The 20,649-nt window shown below is 40.6% G+C and overlaps 1 protein-coding gene across 1 annotated transcript; it reads right to left on the minus strand.

Annotated features, from left to right (window-relative positions):
- Nucleotides 1-1,633: 1,633 nt before the first annotated feature.
- Nucleotides 1,634-20,495, minus strand: DNAJB11 (DnaJ heat shock protein family (Hsp40) member B11). The gene is made up of 10 exons (XM_046001786.1): nucleotides 20,218-20,495; nucleotides 17,431-17,587; nucleotides 12,546-12,643; nucleotides 10,696-10,828; nucleotides 6,568-6,710; nucleotides 5,706-5,788; nucleotides 4,989-5,046; nucleotides 3,717-3,828; nucleotides 2,868-3,027; nucleotides 1,634-2,096 (listed from the first exon to the last, which is right to left on the minus strand). The coding sequence occupies exons 1-10, from the start codon at nucleotides 20,283-20,285 to the stop codon at nucleotides 2,032-2,034; spliced, it is 1,077 nt and encodes a 358-aa protein (XP_045857742.1). The 5' UTR covers nucleotides 20,286-20,495; the 3' UTR covers nucleotides 1,634-2,031.
- Nucleotides 20,496-20,649: the final 154 nt, after the last annotated feature.

Genomic DNA, 20,649 nt, shown 5'->3' on the forward strand with positions numbered 1-20,649 from the left:
GAGGGCAAATTTTCACGGTTCCTCACTTGACAACTCTGTAATATGTAGAAGCTTCTGGTTGAAAAGAACATACATATGGTGGCTACAATCTTCCATGCCCAAGAACCCTCTCTGCAATGTTCCCAGATAGATGTTTATCTTTAGTCTACTTGGTAGGGAGCTAGCTGTCCCAAGGACCAGCACTCCAATTGTGGATGGCACGAAGTTCTGGGAAAACAGTTGTACACCATAGTGCAAAAAGCTTGGGCTCTGGATCCTGGTTTTAAGATCTTCCCATCATTTCCCACCACCACTATTCTGCCCCAATGGTTTATAATGAGAAGAATCTATGGAATTTTGATACAAATCTTTCCATGTTACTATGTGCTTCAGATAAAGCTTAAAGTGAACTGAAGCTGTCAAATGATGAAAGAGTATTTTTTTAACTTCTCAAATCATGGCTGTCTGGACCATGGATTAACTGGAGTGACAAAGACCCTTAACATTCTTATTATAGCAAAAACACTATCTCTATGGGATCGTTCTAGCCAAGACAAGTAATAATAGCTCTTAGGATGTGACTGACTCTTGGAAAAATCTTAGAAAGAGAGGGACAAGCAAGGGCAGGTAATGATCAACAGTTCTCTTGGACTAAGAAATGGACAGGAAATTATGTCTAAGAAATTCAAGTAGGTAACTCAGTACATAGTGAACATCAAATATACAAGTCCACTAAATATGTATGTACAAAATAATTTCCAGCATTTCAAATAAGCCTTTTAATTTTTTTCTTTCCTTCGTAGGCGAACACGCAGTTGTCCTTAAGTCCAAATAGTATCTGACTGAGGTTAAAAGTGTGCCACAGCTTTTCCTCTTAACTGTTCTAAATTGGTATTTTCCTTTTCCCCCCATTCCACTCATTTTTGTAAATCAGGGCAAAATGCAATAAAAAGGCAAATAGTAGCATTGGCTACCTGAACAGACAGAGATGGGAATGCTGCTGGAACTCCACAGATGGCAGGAAGGCAGCTGCACACACCCAGCAACAGAAATTGTTCCATACTATTGCACCGCTCACTAGCTAAGGTGAGAAGCCCGAAGTATACAAAGAATAGTGTGATGGGCCTGTAGAAGGGTGAAGGAGGTTCAAAAGTCAGACAGACTCAAGCCACATGCCTTCTGAATCAGGGGCCACTCAGGGAGCCAAAAGGATTCTGCAGGTCTACCCCACATTCATTTTCTAGAACCAGTGGTACTGCTAGTTCCTAACACAAACCAAAGGCTTTTTAATCATGAGGTCAACTGAGATTGTGTATATGAAAAGTGCTTTCTGAACAGTAAAGTATTTCTATTAGATTATTCCTGGATTAAATGAGAGGAAATGTAATTTCTCAGGGACAATTAGATCTTTGTGTAATCTTGACTCAGTATCCCATCTCTAATCTACTCAGTTCCTTCAAGTTTCTTTCTAGAAGATACCGTGTGTGTTTACTTGGGCATGGGGACTGGATCATTACCACCCTTTTGCAGACTTGTGTGTCCACAAGGACAACCCAACTAGCCACAGGAAGCCGGGGGACACTGGGCAGATCAAGGGAAAGTGACCAGATGGAGATGGAAGGACAACAAGGTAGCTAAACCAACAAGAAACGAGTCAAGAAGAAAATAGCAACAAAATGTATTTAAAAACAGACTTCTCCAGTTGTCATTTTGAATGAAATAGCTAACAATTAATCCCACCCCTTTATATTGTGTTTCTTTGCTCTTGGAGTCCTCTTGCGGCTTTAATTCTTGAAACTCAGGCAGCAGCACCAGACATTAAATCCCCAAAGGGAGAGGTATTATTAAACCTTTTACTGGCCAGCCTTTTCTGAACACAAATGGACAAATTCTTAAGCCCTCTTATTCATCTCATGACGATCATTAGGAAAAAAAAATTAAGCCAAACTTGCATATTGAAAATAAGAACAAAAACACACACAAAAAACCCCCCTGTAGATAATAAATATCGCTGATTCACTTATTTTAAACAAAGTCCAATTTTATTCACTCTTAATACCCTTGCAGTCCATTGTATACCTTCTGCACTGATCCTTGGTTCAGTAGCTGTTTGATACCTGAAAAAAGAGGGAACAAGTGATTCCATCAATAAAAGGTGATTTCTGTAGAGTTTAAAGAGCAGGTTTCATGGGAAGGCTCATAAAAGGCTGTACGACAACTGTGGATCTGAATTAAACAAATAACTACCCATGTTCAAGTCTATTGCATGTGGATCCCCTCAACCCCCCACAGGCACATGTATGTCCAAGACTGCCCCTTGTCTCTTTCTGTCTCTCAGGCACACAGACCACACACATATCCCACAAAACCCTATCAAATGAGAAATGAGAAGAGGCCATCAAAAAGGAAGTAAAGCTCTTCAGTTATCTTCCGTCCCTTCTTCCTTGTCCTCTTTTCAGTTTTGACCTCTTTCACCATTCACCTTCCTCTTCCTAATTAGGATGCACCAACAGGCCCCTTGCCTCAAGCAGCCCTTGCTGATGCCACCCCTCTGAGCCTCTAGCCCTGCTAATGTCTACCTGATACTTCCCTTTATGGTTTGGTCCAGCTAGTTTGTTTTATATGATTCCAATTCACATGCATTCACACTCACACATCCTCGGTTTCAAAGCCCAGCTCATACAGCTCTTTGTAAAGTAGTGACAGAAGAATTCTGAATATCTCCTTTACAGGAAGTCAAGTTCATTTTCTGGTCCTGTGCTTGCTGTCTGATGTCCTGGAGGGTTTTGTTTTTGTTACCCATCCTCTTTAACCACTGTTCTCATAGTCACATACCATAGACATATACACACGCGCACATATGTTCTCTCTCTCATTAGACTGCTCACCTTCTCTTGCTTCCTCTGTTAACTGTTCTTTTGGAAAATCCACATCAAAAGTGATTATCAAAGAGCCCTTGATGTTGTTGTTGTCAAAGTTGGGGAGCCCTTCTCCTTTCTTCCATAGCTTGGCTCCTGGTCTGGTGATCTTATCCCGGGAAATATGTACCTAGAAAGCAAAAGGGTAGGGGGCACCTGAGTGGCTCAGTTTGTCGAGCGTCTGCCTTTGACTCAGGTCATGATCTCAGGGTCCTGGGATCGGGTCCCACATCGGACTCCCTGCTCAGCAGGAGGCCTGCTTCTCTCTCTCCTCCCCACTCATGCTCTCTCTCACAATCTATGCCTCTCTCTCAAATAAATAAATACAATCTTAATTAAAAAAAAAAAAAAAAAGATGGGGCGCCTGGGTGACTCAATGGGTTAAAGCCTCTGCCTTCGGCTCAGGTCATATTCCCAGGGTCCTGGGATCGAGCCCCGCATCGGTCTCTCTGCTCAGCGGCGAGCCTGCTTCCCCCTTCTCACTCTGCCTGCCTCTCTGCCTACGTGTGATCTCCGTCTGTCAAATAAATAAATAAAATATTTAAAAAAAAAAAAAAGAAAGAAAGAAAGCAAAAGAGTATGTGACTGGATTAGGACTCTTGAAATACAACACATGGCTTCTAGTGAGCACTGGTGTCCAGAGCTCCTATCACAGTTCAGCACAGCATCAAAGATGAAGGGACAAGGGAAACATCACTAGGACACTGCAAGCCAAAGAAATACATTTTCAAAATAAAAAGAGAAATCAAACATGTAATCCCCAAACCACCCACATGAAGGTTTTAAAAGGACAGGAAGCAGGAAAATTGGTGTGTTTACCTTGTGGCCATCCAAGTGAGTAATATCCATATCAAAGCCCACCAGAGACTCCACTAGTGAGATTGTCACATTTGTGTATAAATCGTCTCCTCTCCTTTCGAATATTGGGTGTCTAAAAACAGAACAAGGTAAAAATCAAAATTTTCCATCTTTCTTTGGAAAGCGTTCAAAAATGTTTTAGAAAAATCTTGTGGAAAGGATGAATACCATTCTTTCAAACAATAAACATTTATTAGATATTCCTTTGTGTATAGTATTAGTTGAAACTACAAAGTTCTGTAAGATTTATTAAATCCTAAGCTTTAGGAGCTTATAAATCAGGGGAAGGCAGAGCACATAAGTAAAAGTAGGAGTAATTAGATTATAGAAAAGAGAAAGACAACTTCTGGCAGCGAGGACTGGGCGATGGCCATCAGGAATGGGTTTGGGAAGGTCTCCAGAGCTGGGCTCAAGGCCAGGTCAGCTCTAGAGACACAGATATGGTGGAAATGGGGGAGGGGCGTGGGGGAGTTGGGGTACGAGGGAATTCTGGCAAAGACCAGGACCTAAGAGGTACCACATTTATTTTTATTTTTTATTATTTATTTATTTATTTATTGGTACCATATTTATTCAGGGAATAGCACATGTTCAAGTTTCTCTGTGAAGATGTGAGAAAGATAAAGTAGGTAAGGAAGCTGGGGAAAGTCCTAGGCAGTGAGGGCCCATTTCTCCATATTTACGTGGGAAACTTGTTTCAATGAGTCCTTAGAAGCAGAGGTATCACTGCTTCTCAAGGTGGTAACAGGAGAGAAAGAAAAAAAGCCAGAAAGCTTGAGTCCCGGGCAAAATTCTTATATAAGCAGCACTGCATGCTAAAGAGAGCTGCAGATTATGTAATAGAAGGTACTTTCTATCTCAAGTCTTCCATCCTTGTATGGTGCCATGCTTCCTCAGTCGAAATCTCAGGTCTCCTTGAGTCCTATTTGTGTTTGCCTCTCTTTTACAACTCCTTACTTGTCTTATCAGTTTTTCCTTCCAACATCTTTTGGTTTTGTAGGTCCTGAGTAAATATGTTAACAGCTCAATCCTCAGCCACAACCCCAAATTTTCAGTATTGTCGTAGAGTTACAAATGATCGTTTAGGGTATGAAGGGCATGGACAGAGAATAAACTCTATTCTCTGGTCCCGGTGACCAGGTGTCCCGGTGGCTATCCATTTGTCTCTATCCTAATTCAACTCATCTGAAAAGCAGGGGCTAAAGAGAAGGTCTCCAAGATCCGATCACTTACTTGACAACTTTGATTCGGAACCGCAGGTCCCCTGGCTCTCCATCCACGTGAGGCTCACCTAGTTCAAAGAGATGATGGCACATTTAAGTCGCACATTATGCATGCTACAAATCTATCTGCAGTTTAGGAGAATTTTTTAAAGCCACTACCTTAGGTGTGGTCTATCAAGTCTATTGAGAGCAATATCTTTAACTGGTTATATCAAGTTTCGGATTATTAGTGAAGATCACCCGTATCTCAGGCACAGAATAAATAACTTCACCTGTTTCCTAAACAAAGAAAGATTCATTGCTGTTTTTGAACCTAAAGTCTTAAAGCTTCTTTTCTTTCAGAAACATCAAAGGGGAGGTCTGAGAGCCTTTGATTAATGCCAACCAGAGCTACATATCTTCTTTCACTGCTGAGTTAAAATTAATCCATTAGGGTCTGAACACCCTAAATTTTGATATAACTTAGACTACTAGATAAAAAGTTACTAGGTAGTTAACTTTTGGCCATGGTATTCTGAAGATAATCTGTAGTGCTATGGTTTAAGGTGAACATCGAGGAAGGCCATGAAAGGCTTTTTGCGCCCTAAAACTGACTGGAGAGTGTTGGAAATGATACATGTATTTACTACGTGGTCATTAGGTATGATTGAGGTGGGGGTGGCTGGTATTCACAAGCACACAGAGAACACAGAATTATGACAGTAAAACATCAATATCAGCGTTTCACCTTCTCCAATAAAGGGGTACTCCATGCCATCTCTCACCCCAGGTTCTATTTCTACCTCTAGTGTTCGTTCTTCATTCACTAGTCTGAAATAGAATTTAAAAAGAAAAAAATGAAAATACAAACCAAACTCCACATAATTAATTTTTTCTGTTCTATAAGAGTTGTTTCTTGAAAGACTATTCCATGTCTCTAGTTGACACAGTCATCTGAGATCTATTTATATCTCCTACATGCCAAAAGTCAGGGCAAAACTACTATTTATTATACAATCTTGTGGCTGTTGCCTCCAAAGAAGCCTGCAGTAGACTGATTACTTTAAGCTGAGTGATCAATAATAGAGAAAACTACTCACTCTTACATAAATTTCCATCTGGAAGGACAGGAATCAGAAGCAAAGTTTATCCTATCTGATATTTTTCCTGATCCCACAAAGAACTGATCTAGTTTTGATATATATATAATATACAGTCAATTAAATAGTTATATTTATGACATAATCAGCAAACAGTACTTCTCTCATCTGCAGTGTTAGCTGGATATATATGACTGCTCTACTATTCCAAGTAGGAAAAATGTAACTAACATTTGCTAAGTATATTCAGAGATAAAGAGCACAGCTTATTAGTTCAGAAACACAGAAGGAGATATAGGAGACATACTTTTGGGAAAAATAAAAAGGTACATGTCATTGCTCTATCCGCTGGTGGAACGTGAGAAAGAGAGAGAAAGGAGGGTGTCGGGAGATAGGGGGAAAAAGTCTCGGTATGGACCACGAGCATTTTATGAGACAAGTGAGAGGATGAGTGTCTCTCGGTGGAACAGAGAAGGTGCTCACTTGACCATACTTGACGTGCTTACTTACTTGACATTAGGGCACTCATCACAGACCACCTCCTGGGTCATCTGGAAACGCCCTGGGCCCAGCTGGGTAGTGCGCATCTCTTGCCGGCAGTTGCATTTTCGTTTGCCCGGAGCCTGCCTTGCCACAGGTTTGTTTCGAACTACCTAAGAAGTACATAAACAACATCAGCTTCTTTCCCTATAAAAGAGCCTCTGGTTTCCTCAGCTGATCAGGGCTGCACAGATGCTGGGGCTGGAATGTTCCCTTCTCTGGCAAGCCATCCCCCAGGGAGACCTAATGCTGACAGAAGCCTTTGTGGAGTTACAAATCAGCCCCCAACCCATGCAGGAATGAAGCAAACGGATACTTAAACAATTCCACGTCTGAAACTGGAGGAGAGAGAGGGGATTAAGAAAGAAGAGAACCGAAAAATGAGGTGGATGATATTGGCATTTCTAAGGCACAACTAAACACCACTGAGTTGAAGCCGTTCACAGAATTGCTATCTTTTAAGAAATCTGAGCTGTGCAAAGCACAACCCCTGGAGAACAACCATGGACTTGAAAAGCTGGTATTAGCTGCCACCATACCATTAGCTATGATAAATCTAATGAAAACACTTCCTTGTTTCAGGCAACTCCATTTAGGACGGTTGCCCACTACTATCTCACGTCAGATACTGAACATTTGAGGGACACAATGATCATCTCTTTGTCGCTGCCTGCAACCAGACACACTGCTCCCTCAAGGTACGTGGGAACCCAGACACATGAAGAACTATATTCCGGGTTTTGCCTGTTTCATCAGTCAGACACTAATCACACAGCGCATGTTCACACAGCAGGATGACAAAGACACTTGGGAGGAAAGCCCCTTACAGCCCACAAATACATGAAAGCCTAGGTCAATGGAATAAATGACAACAGTAATTAGAGCAGACACTCTATGACACTTACTCCATGCCAAACAATGTTCTGATCACTTTTACATACGTGAACTCGTTTGATCCTTGCATCAACCTCATGAAGTAGATACTAATACGGTCTCCGTTTTATAAGGGAAGTAATGAAGGCACTGAAAGGTTCAGGAACATGACCAAGGTCACGTAACTAATATATGGCAGAGCCGGTATTTGAAATCAGGCAGTCTAGCTCCGAAGTCTGTGCTTTTAATTACTATGCTTTCTTCAAGGTCATTTTTCCTTGAAAAAGAATTTTCCATGGGTCATTTAAATGGCAAGGTCACAGACATCCTTTACAACAACTGGATTTTTGTTAGGGATGCGCTAACTGCAAAGAGTGATGTACACAAGGTATTAGTAATGACTGCAGACAACATGTCTGAAGGGAACAAGGGAGCTCATTAGGCTCACCACCTTCTCCCACCTCAACAACCTATCTTGCTTTTGAAGGAGAGATGTCCCGAATACTCAGTGCCCCTCCCCCTGCTTTCAGACTGAAGCACTGTACTGGAAGCCTGTGCACCCTCTGTAACTATCCAGTCTTCTTTCAACTACTCGGAGCAAAAGCACAACTAATGAGAATGCTTCCTGTCAAGCTGGTACGTAAGCATGGGCTACTGGTTATCTCCTCCAAAATCCTCTAAAAACTAAAAGAAAACATGGATTTCAGGAAACAATTATAACACACAATTGGTTAGAAAATTCCAGAGATGGAAGGCTGTTTGGAACTGGCATGTGTACAGTGTGGTGGCTACAGCTTGGGGCAGCAGCTAGTAGGGGCCACTGCGGAGATGCTAGAGAAAAGTAGTTGAAGTTCTGCTCTCATCTCTCTCTTGAACTGCTTTGGGACAAGCACTGTTTGGCCCCCTCTTCCAAAACAACAGACCCCAGACACCAAACAAAACCAAAAAACCAAAAAAACCTTCAAGAACATAGACAAATAAAACACAGTTAAAACCACTACGAAAAGGTTTGCCCCAAGATGCTCTACCAGGGAAAGAGACTTGCTGATACCCATGGGGGAAATGCAAGCTCAAAGGCCAAAAAAAAAATCTAGACACTTGAGGAGTCCAACTATATACCCCCACCTGCAGAAAAGACAACAAACTGGATGAAACATATATTTTAAGCAAATGTATTAGAGAAGACAGGCCAAGAATTTAAAATAAGCATGGTAACATTTAAGGAGATAAGGAAAGACATTAGCGATAATGTAAGGATCCAGTACAGCTGTTACGTATAAAAACGTGAACTGAAATAAAAAAACAGCCAATGGGATATTATTAGGATAAACATAGTTGAAGACTATAGTGAGGCAGAAGTCCAAAATAAGGCACTCTCCTAGAAGGAAGCAGAGAAGGCTAAAGAACTAGAATGAGTTTTTTGTTTGTTTTTATATTTAAAAGAAAGTTAAGAGCAGATAGAAGGAGAAATGCCAACAAAGAGGATTATGTATTTGAAAAAATAACAGAGATAAAATTTCCAGAACTAAAAAGAGATGAATAACCTCAAATGAAAAGATTCCAAAGTTTTAGTAGAAAATATAAGTGACCCGTTTTCTGATTTCAGGGCAGAAAAGAATTTCTTTCTTTTTCTTTTTTTTTTTTTTAAAGATTTTATTTATTTATTTGAGAGAGAAAGAATGAGCGGGTGAGAGAGAGAGAGCATGTGAGGGGAGAGGGCCAGAGGGAGAAGCAGACTCCCGGTCAAGCAGGGTGCCTGATTCGGGACTTGATCCTAGGACTCCAGGATCATGACCTGAACCAAAGGCAGGCAGTCGCTTAACCAACTAAGCCACCCAGGCATCCCCCAGAAAGAATTTCTTTCTTTTTTTTTTTTTTTAAGATTTTATTTATTTATTTGTCAGAGAGAGAGAGAGAGAACACAAGCAGGCAGAGTGGCAGGCAGAGGCAGAGAGAGAAGCAGGCTCCCCGCCAAGCAAGGAGCCGGATGCGGGACTCAATCGCAGGACCTAGGATCATGACCTGAGCCAAAGGCAGCGGCTTAACCCACTGAGTCACTCAGGCGTCCCCCAGAAAGAATTTCTTAAACAAAATACAAAAACTAACCATAAAAGTAAAGACTGATAAATTTGGTCACGTTAAAATTAATTACTTCTGTTCATTTTAAATAAATCTTCAATATAATGGAAACACAAGTTACAAACTGATTGGCTACCTCCAGCCAACAAAGGTTAATAGTAAGAATAAACTATTCTTAGAAATCAATAAGGGCAAAAAAAAATATGGGCGAAATATGAACAGACATTTCACGAGAGGAAACAAATATGGCCACTTAACATATGAAGATGTTTATCCTAATTATGAACTAAGAAAATACAAATCAAGACCACAATGACATAACACTTCCGCCCACTTGATGGGCAAAAACTGAAAAGTCTAATAATTCCGTTTTAGAGGGGCAGAAGACCTACAGGATCTCCTGAACTGCTGGTGGAAGTGCTGGTAGTCACCAATGGAGAAAACAAGACAGAAGCATCTTGTACACATCACACTAGTTCAGATTCCCCAGCAATTTCATGCTTCCATATAGACACCCAAGAGAGATTCTTGCTCACATGTACTTAGATGTAGGTACAAGTTCAAAACAGCACTGTGAGGAGGTGGAAAAAAAAAAAAAACACCCTGGAAATAACCTACATGCTCACTGATACAATAAAATTCACAATAAGATTATGTTCAGCAGAATTACAGTGACAGCAACAGGTACCCACCTTGGTAACAGAACAGTGAAAGAAGCCAGTCCCAGGAGGTAAAGTATGGTGTGATACCATTTTTACAAGGTCAAAAACAATGAAAACACAACGACATATTATTCAGGTATTCATACACAGGTAATACAACAAACAGACAAGAGTAACAAGGGAACGATAAAGACCAAACTCAGGAGGGAAGCTAGCTCTGAAGGGAGGCGGAGGGATGGAAGCAGAGGTAGCACAGGGCAGATATGAGTGGTGGTCTTCTTGTAGTTAGTTCTTGGGCTGGGCGATGAGTTCATGAACCAAGAGCTGTGCACCATGAACCAACGATTATGATTAACTCAACTCGGTACATCTGGTCACTCCCCCGACTCCCAGAAGACAGAGAAGGTACTCAGAAATTCCTTGCTTTTGGTCAAAAGAACAAGTTCTGGGAGTTAGTATGAATAGCTGTATTGTTTGAACTTACTTCCACAAAATTTCCTGCATATACTTCTTCCAAAGTGACTTCTAGATCTACAATGATATCACTGCCTCTTGGAATATTTCGGTCTTGCTGACGAGGGGTTCCTCCAAACATGAAACCAAAATCTCCAAAGAAGCTGTGGATAAGTGTAAAATCATCAGGAAAAGAAAGCAGAGCTCGTATCTGCAATTATTTACTTTTCTTCACATGGATACAATATTGTCTCCTACCCACATATTGTATAAAACCAAACATTTTTAATACATTGGAGTCATACATCATACACAATTTTTAATTTATACAATATCAACTATATTGCCCCTGCCACAAAAAAATGTTCCTTTTAATAAATATTGTCCAGACATATAGCATAGTGCATAAATACAGTATGCCAATGAATTCAAAGTTGGGTTAATCACTAAAATAATAATTTGTCTTAATATGGAGGAATATCAGGATATAATGGACTTACTGAAAAAGGGCATAGTATTTATAAACTCAGATGATGCTGACTCTAATGGTAATTTTGAACATTTTTAGCGTTCACTTTGTATATTTAGAAACTAGCTCTAGTTAAAGAAGCTACTGTTCTATATAAAACTCTTGGGTACATAATTAAATAAGCTAAAAAAGCATCAGCCTTAGTAGAATGCTGGACCTTAAGAAAAAGGAAGTTATGTTCTCTACAAAACCTAAATCAATTTTTCTAAGTAACAAAAACATCACTTTGAATTAATACAAACAATGACCTTCAAATGTACAGGTGTTCTAATCTTAACATTAATTTTTGATGTTAAGAAGCCTCAGATATTAGCAAGTAGATGACAGCTAGGTAACTCCCTCCCACCCACCAACTAATCTTGCTGAATAGATTCCCTGAATCTTAAACAAAAACAGACAGGGAGGATTTGCAGGGTCTGGGGAGAGGAGGTGGTTGCTGCAGATGGGAGCTTTCTCTTTCTGGTATCACTTCTAATAGCCAAGGGGAACAGGACACTTTCCTAGTAGGCTAACACAACCAAATCAATCCTGGGGAAGAGAAGGATTTCCTAATCATACCACTCACACACCTTCACAAGTCCTGAAAAATCTACAGTTACCCCCAAATACTAAATGGGAGAAACTACTGTATGCAAGAGTGATTCTTAATTTTCTTTGGGAAAGGGTTCACAAAACCCTTTTAAGAAGAAAGCAATAAACCCTCTCCCCATAGGAATGCACACTCAAACTTTTTTTTTGTTTATAATTTGATTTGAAACCCCAGATTAAGATCTTACATGGCATTATCAGGGCATATAGAAATTCAATAAAGAGGGGTTCAAAGAGAGTGAGAGAAAGGCGTGGATTATTCCAGCCATTTAGCACTCCCAGAAAGTGATGTGCAAAAGGAGATAAAGAGCCTCTACCCTAATTCCTTCCACCAATTCTGATTACCATAGATACCCCTCTCTAGTTGACAGAATGAAAGAGCCAGTTCTGGGTATGGGAGTAGGAATTTCCCTCACTCTTTCTGCTTATGAGAAAAACTTTGTGCATTAACAGTTTGCAGATTCTAAGAGAAGAGACAACACATAGTGGTTTCCAACATACAGGGCCCCCAACATCATCAGGGTCAATGTGACTGACACAGTAAGCTGGATGGACAGCACTTTCAGGGCCACCTTTTTTGGAGCTTTATGAAAATAGAAGAGTGCATTCCCACAGGGAAGAGGATGACTGATCTTTTGGTCAAGAATCAGTTGAATTTCATTCTTCATCAAAAGCTTCTGAACAATGGAGGAAGGATAAATCTTTAATAATCATCCAATGATCCACTCTCAGATACTAACTTTGCAGATGGGCAAATTACTTACTGTGAAAAAATGTCTCCATGGGAGCTCTGATGACCATCTTTTAATCCCTCTTCACCGTAAGTATCATATTGTTTCCGTTTCTCACTATCTGACAGAACCTGGGGCCAAAAGCCAGTGGAGGAAAAGATCATGAGTTCATTATATGCGATTAAGGTACATTCATATTTATGCTATATTTTTAGACTGATACTGTCTCTATGATTTTTGTAGAATGCAGTTTTCATTCGGTATGGTATTAAGGCAAGTATATATTTTCTTCAGCAGACTAAATTCTTTGATGCACTGCTCATTTTGGAACTTCACAGTGCTCAATTCATGTCGTTACCAAAATTGGCCTAGTCACATAAAAATCATATCTGAGATTAGCAATGTGGGGGTGAAGGGCAGGGCAACAACAGAAAAGAGGTGAGATGAATTCCTCAGGTTTATTTCCCATGCAGTTTGATTCTTGTGGTTGTGCTGTTCACCTCTATGACACAGTAGATCTCTGAACCATAGTTTAGGATAGGACTATGACAGATTGTCATTAGTGACAGCAGCAGCAAAATGGGACAGCCTTAAAATCTGTCCAGGCCTACATGTCCACACCATATATGTGCCTCCCCACCCCCACCCCATACACACTAGAAGACCGACAGGTCAAGGGAATCAAATGATAGGCCCTTCAGAAAGGTCTATACTACTATATTTTCATTATCCCTTTTCCATTTGGGAGTTATGTAGAATTCCTTTTGTAGAAGAATCCTGTCTGCCATATATATGTTTAAGTTTGTAAACCTCTGAGTCTGAATTACAGAGAGTAAAACAAACAAACAAAGAAACCACTGCTCTATGAAGACTGCTCAAGGATTATTTCACAGCTTGAAAAGATTGGGCCCATTCCATTTATAATACTGAAGAGTATTAAAAACAAAGTAAGCTTCCATACTCTTTAAACTCTGCTTTCAACTTGCCAAAAAAAATAAAAGCTTCCCATCTATGTAGAGAAATCTGAAGTATACCCACACATATAATTTTGACAACTAAATAATTTTATACCTTCTTTGTTATTTTGAATCTAAATATTTAGACAGCAGATTGACGGGGAAAGTTATTTCAAACCCATACTTGCACTGGCTCAGGGAAGGAGAGGCTGGAAGTAGATGGGGCTTGTTGACTCAGCAAAAGAAACGGAAGACCTGCCTGGCATATATAAACAGGACACACTTTTGGCTATAGGCCGAGTGATGTGTAAGAAGCCCCTGCAAAAATTTTCTTTTTCTAAATTTATCTTACATGTTACAAGAAATTGAGTGTATGAGAGAGAACATTGTCGGTTTTTTGTTTTTTTTGTGTTTTTTTTTTTAAATATAGAGCTACTGAAAACTGCTGGTTGATTTAAAGCATGTGCCAGTAGCTTTCTTCTCTTGACTTCTTTTTTTTTTTTTTTTTTTTAATTTTTTTTTTTTTTAAGCATTTTACCTATTTATTTGACAGAGGGAGAAAGATCACAAGTAGGCAGAGAGGCAGACAGAGAGAGAGGGGGAAGCAGGCTCCCTGCCGAGCAGAGAGCCCGATGCGGGGCTCGATCCCAGAACTCTGGGACCATGACCTGAGCCAAAGGCAGAGGCTTAACCCACTGAGCCACCCAGGCGCCCCGGTTTTTTGGTTTTTTTTTTAAGATTTTATTTATTTGTCAGAGAGAGAGAGAGAAAACGAGAGAGCACAAGCAGGGGGTGTGGCAGGCAGAGGGAGAAGCAGGCTCCTCGCCAAGCAAGGAGCCCGATGTGGGACTCAATCCCAGGACCCTAGGATCATGCCCTTAGCCGGAGGCAATGCTTAACCGACTGAGCCACCCAGGCATCCTGAGAGAGAGCATTCTCTTTTTTTCTTTTCTTTTTTAAGATTTTATTTATTTACTTGACAGAGAGAGAGCACAAGTAGGCAGGAGCTGCAGGGAGAGGGAGAAGCAGGCTCTCCGCTGATCAGGGAGCCCACCTTATCTCGACAAAGAAATGAACCCCACATTTGGGTCTATAAGAAATACCACTTCAAAACCCCCAAACAGGGACATCTGGGTGGCTCAGTCAGCTAAGCACCTATCTTCGGCTCATGATCCCAGGGTCCTGGGACTGAGTCCCACATCAGCATCCTTGCTCAGCAGGGAGCCTAATTCTCCCTTTGCCTCTGCTATTCCCCCTGCTTATGCTCTCTTTCTGACAAATAAATAAAATCTTAAAAAAAAAAAAAAAAGCCACACACACAAAAAAACAAACCCCAAAAGACTATTTTAAAGTCAGTCTTTTTATGGACAGCAGAGACTTCTGGAGTAAGTGCCCCCCCACCCAAAACTATCCTTAAAGTTATCTATTAGAATTCACTTCCTCTCAGTTTTTTTCTGTCCAAAGAAAGTGATTTTATTCCATGGTCTTGGAAACTATTTTATTTTCAAAAGAAAATAAAGGTTCTTTTTTTTTTTTTAAATATTTTATTTATTTGACAGAGAGGAATCACAACTAGGCAGAGAGGCAGGCAGAGAGAGAGGGGGAAGCAGGCTCCCTACAGAGCAGAGAGCCTGATGTGGGGCTCGATCCCAGGACTCTGGGATCATGACCTGAGCCGAAGGCAGAGGTTTTAACCCACTGAGCCACCCAGGCGCCCAAGAAAATAAAGGTTCTTAGATGATTGGCCAATCAACCCAGAGTCTCAACTAATTAAGATGCCAGCAGTAATCCCAGTTTAGTAGAGAAGACAGATTTGTATTCACAGAAGACTCTTCAATTTAACTGGGATTTTGATTTGTGAACACTAATTTATCTAAGGACCAAAGGCAACAAAATGAGTGATACAAAGAAAAAAGAAAATTTGAACTAGTGACTAGAAAGGTTCTTAGAGTCAGATAAACTGCAGTCTCATAAATGATTTATATATAGCCTGCTTAGGTTGCTGCTTAAGAACATGGTAGACTCTAAGGTTTTTGTTTTTTTAAGAGACACACAGAGAGAATGAATGAACATGGGAGTGGTGGGTGAAAGGCAGAGGGTGAGGGAGAGAGAGAATCCCAAGCAGGCTCCACACTCAGCACGAAGCCTGATGCAAGTCTCGATCCCATGACCCTGAAATCATGACCTGAGCTGAAATCAAGAGCCGGATGCTCAACCAACTAAGCCACCCAGATGCCCCAACATGGTAGCCTCTTTAAAGAACATAACAAATTCTTAGCAACAGCTTCCCTAAAAAATATTTTGGACTATTGGGTTCCTAGCAAAAAAAGGAAATATTTATGGGAAAATAGTACAAAATATAGAATCCATATTATCAATAAGAACCAAAATGTTACATATAATTTAAGAGAGTCCACCAATGCTCTCAAATTTATTTGTGGGACCTAGGTTAGGAATTCCAGTCCTATAGGTGCCCTGAAGGTGTCAATAGAAGAAAGGGGGGGCCCATTAGCTTTTTTCTCCTGGGTATAAATCACTGTTTTAGTTCAGTGGATTCTTTAATTTTAGGCTTTGGGATCGCTTACCTTTGGGGTTTTTCCCACTACAAAAATATTTTTCAGATTTTGTTCCAGCCTTCTCACTATCCAGGGATTTAACTTGAATTCAAAAGTTTTAGCTCCATAACTTTCAGAGTTAAATTATTTTTTCCTGTGCCCTTTTAAAAAAATGGGAGTGTTCTCACTACAGTGATAACACTGTTATGTAAAAACTGAAATCTGCTAAGAAAGCAGAGCTTAAATGTTCTCACCATAAAAAGAAACAAATAAGTGAGGTGCTGGATGTGTTAGTTAGTTACATGGGAAGAGTCCTTTCACAATGTACACATATATCAAATCATCATGATGTACAAATTAAACATGTTATCATTTTATTTGTCAATTATATCTCAATAAGGCAGAAACCCCTCCCCCATCCAGATCTCTTACTCTATTTCTAGAGGAAAACTGAATTGCAACATATGAAAAATAGCTTCCTCCTAGTAGATGAAAGATTCTTAGAACTTAAATTTGTAAAATTTTTTCACCATAGTGTTGAAAGAATCTGTGTACAACAGTTTTCCACATAATAAGTAATTTATTAAGCATTCAAAAAATATTCCTTGGTGTAATTAACAATGGAATAAAAAATGGGAATAAGAATATGCCCAGCTCTGTTATATTTTATGGTATCCTAGTGCAGATTAAATGAGATGATTAGAGGCTGCAAATTATAAACTGTAGCTGTTTTGTTTGATCTGCACAAAAAAGAAATTTTTTAAATTGAATCAGTTACCAGCATCTTCCAATCAAAAGAATTACACAAAAATCTGGATTTCCACATCTCTTAAAATATTACATGATCTGGCAACACTGTTTCCATTTGTACAGGGCAAAAACTGGCTGGGTTTGAGTAACAGCTGTCCCCTTGAAAATGGGCAAGAAGGCTTCAGTTTGTCACAGTCCTCAACAATCCCTGTTGATTCTGAACATGGAGGCAGAATATTCACTGTCACGTTTTACCGTTTAACTGCCCTGCATGTCATGCATCTGCTCCATGTACGCATGTGGATCTACAAACCTCATCTAAATTTTGTTTCTATTTCTGGCTCTAGTTCCCAAACTGATTGAATGATTGAACTGAATTGAATTGAATTGAATCAGTCTACTCATTAGCCTACCAATCTTTTTTTCATCTTTTTCACCTGAATCTCCTTAATCAAACAAAAACTAGTATTAAAAAAAAATAGGAAATAGCATATACTAATCTTAATATACAATATAGCAGTAAGCACTACTTTTATTTTTATCTATCGTCTTTTTTTAAAAAGAAGTGACCTGAAAGAAAGGAGTGTTACTCTGTGTTATGCTGACTTTTCTCTATCCGTAGGTTTTATTCATACTTCATCCTTTTTCCTGACTCACCTCATAAGCAGCACCTAGATCCTGGAATTTCTCCTGAGCTCGAGGATCATCAGGGTTCCGGTCAGGATGAAGCTGTAGGGCTAGTTTCCTGTAGGCCTTTTTAATGTCTTTTATAGAGGCACTTCGAGGTACCCCTAAGATCTTATAGAAATCTCGCCTGGGGAATAGGGAGGGGGAGAGGGTACTTCATTAAAGAGTTATACATTACATTTTTAAAAGCCAAATTTTTCCCTTTACATTTAGGTTTGTATATGAGCAAAGAGGTATGAAAATGAAGGTATACATGTGACACACAAAAAAGCAGGACTAAAAAAAGAACACATCAGAATTTGTGATGAGTCTTATATATTGAAATAGTCACCGTGAGAGGCTATGCACTTTCTGAACTTGGCTAGAATTATTCAAAACATCTGTGGTACACATCTCTTAGAACTATCTTCAGGCAAGAAAACTATTTTACTTATGGTCACAAGTTATTTTCAACCAAAAACCACATAATCAAATTAACATTCTCCTCTTCCCTTCCCTCTATTAGTGACTTACATGACTTCTGGCTGTTTCCAAAGGTCAAATAAAAACCAAAAGATGATTTTCTTTATTCAAAAAGATTCCATCACATAAATGTTCTAATAGTAGCTTTGTTTGGAATGTTAAACATGAAGTGACTGAAATTAACTCGAGAGGTTACCATAGAGGTTAAGCCAAAATCCAGTAAGAACCCTGAAGAAAGAATAACATCCATTTGGATGTATGAATTGTGGTGTTATTTTTCTAAAAGTGCAAGAAAATCTCAATCTTGCAGTCATTGCTAGTGGTTATACTGGTTTGTCTTGGTCAAGTCTTAATTACAGACAACTGCTGAAGCCCATATGCAGGAGCCTAAAGTCTCAGCAGCTACAAATATACATATGGCATGAGCTGGGAAATAAAGTACAGATTCACTGACCTCCTGGCAAGGGACTATGCTGGAACCAAATTAATTATAAAAGGAGTCTTTGCAAGAAGGGCCAATGGATGGAACAGACTATAATAAATTTTCAGAGCAGGGACTACAGCCCATAGAAGATGCCATAAAAATAATCGTTGAATGAAATGAATAATTAAGCATGATCACAGAAACCTACTCCTTTTGCCAGAGTCACTTTAGCCATCAAAATTTATGCTGAAAATGCATTTCTCAACACAGAGGATGGGAAAGTTGTTCACAATGGACATGCTAATGTAGTAGTGATGGTGATTTTAAAACGCAATGGGGATAAAATGCACTGGGGTGCTAGGAGATATAAGACAGAACATTGAACAAATTATTTCATAAACTCTTAGTCCCATTTTTGGAAAGTCATTTAATCATTTCAGGTATAAGTCTGAAAAATTATCACCCCCCCCCAAGGGATTCCATGAAAATTAATTAGATGCTTTATACTCCACCCAAAAATCTGCAAACGCCCCAGAGATCTCTTGAAACAAGCACTAAATAAAAAGGTTCACTAAAATTAATAACAAAAGAGCTTTTTAAAGAATGAGGCTTACTTAGAATATGCGTAATATAAAAATGGCTAAGTAACAGCCCAGAAAAATCAGGGAGAAGATGGCTGGCATAGTTCAGCATCAATATTATAGCTCCCAAAACACTTCTTCTCCGCCCCCCCTTCAAAAAAAGGTTGGCATTTAAAGCTACAGAATTAGCAAATTCATACTGACATTTTGTTTAAAGATCTTAGGATATGTGTTGCTTTAAGTGAAGTACTAACAAAAACATACTAAGAAAAACAAAAGAGCATTACCTAGAAGAAACTAATTTTTTTAGCAATTTAAAATGCTTTACAAGAAAAAAATGACAGTAAATGTAAGCATATATGTACAGGGGAAAAAAAACTTTTAAGAAATAACAAGCACTTCAAAGTTTAAAGTTTTGCTAACCAGCATCTCCTCCAGTTAGAGAAACTTAGGAATTGTTAGAAGCTAAGATTTCCCACATTCTAAAACATGAGCCTAGCATATCGTATCCTGTGGTCACCAGGCTTTAATACCATGGATCTAAAGGGCTGGAAGGATCCTTAAGAGTTCAGGTGGCCCTACTCCCTTCATACAGGGGGCACCTTATTATCTTCATGCTACAGGTAAGACTTTAAGTGGTTCCTTAAGAGGCACAGAATTCATAAGTGGGTTGGGTATGTGTGGTCTTGAATGGCTCACTACCTGTTGGTGAAATGCTCTTCCCCGTCCTAAGATCATAAAGCTTCTCAAGAAGATACCACAGAGAGAGACAGTGAAGCATGATGACAGCTTAGGCTGAATTATCTCAAGAAACCGGAAAGTACAAGAACTCTCCAAAGAGTCTGCCTTGCTCCCTCAATCCAATATCCTTCAGTCCCAGAATGGTTTCTCCGTCTGTTCCTACTTCCTCACTCAGCCTCGCATCATAACCCACCCACTTTAATGTCAGCCCCCTCAGTGGCTGGCAGCAGGCTATATACATTGTAGGGCCCTCTTCTACAGCTCAGCAGCAACCCCACCCCCACGGTGTGTCTGGCTGTGCATCCAAATCCCACTCTTTGGGGCAAATCTAGCTCCAGGGGCCTCTGGACCTAAGCCCCTCTCACTCGTGCCACCCATTGCTCTCCTCTCCACCCCCCGCGAGCGGGGCCCACAGCACCCATTCTTCTGCCCCCACCGCCTCACCTCAGCAACGCCCCTCTCCACTCCCTCAGTCTGGCAATGCTCCCTCATCCCCAGCCAAGACTGACAGACTCACGGGCCCCGTGCCCGCGGATGCCTGTTCCTCACCCGGCGATCACGGCCCCGAGGAGGTAGAGCAGCAACAGGCAGAAGGTGCCCAGGTTCTGCGGGGCCATGGTTTCTCGGTGCCGGCCTCTGTGCCGGTCCCTAGCCCACGCGCTCCTTACAGCCTCCGCCGCCGCCGCGTCGGCTCACCAGCCCACCCGGCGCTGAGAGGCCGCCTCCCACCGGGATCTCCTCCTCGGTCCGCAGCGACAGCTAGCTCGCCCCCTCCTCTGCCAGTCCACTTCCCGGGAGTCCCGAGTCCCCGTGAGAGAAGCCCCCAGCAGGCGAGAGCCAATCGCTGCTCGGGACATCACACGCGGCCGGCGCCTCGCAGCCAATCGGCGCAGTACACTTCACCTCCGAGGCGGCGCGGGCGGCCAGTTAGGCCTCCGAATTGCAGCCGCAGCTCTGGGCCAATTAGAGGAGGAAACGTCA

This window comes from Meles meles, chromosome 4 (assembly GCF_922984935.1).
Source record: "Meles meles chromosome 4, mMelMel3.1 paternal haplotype, whole genome shotgun sequence".
Taxonomy (NCBI): domain Eukaryota; kingdom Metazoa; phylum Chordata; class Mammalia; order Carnivora; family Mustelidae; genus Meles; species Meles meles.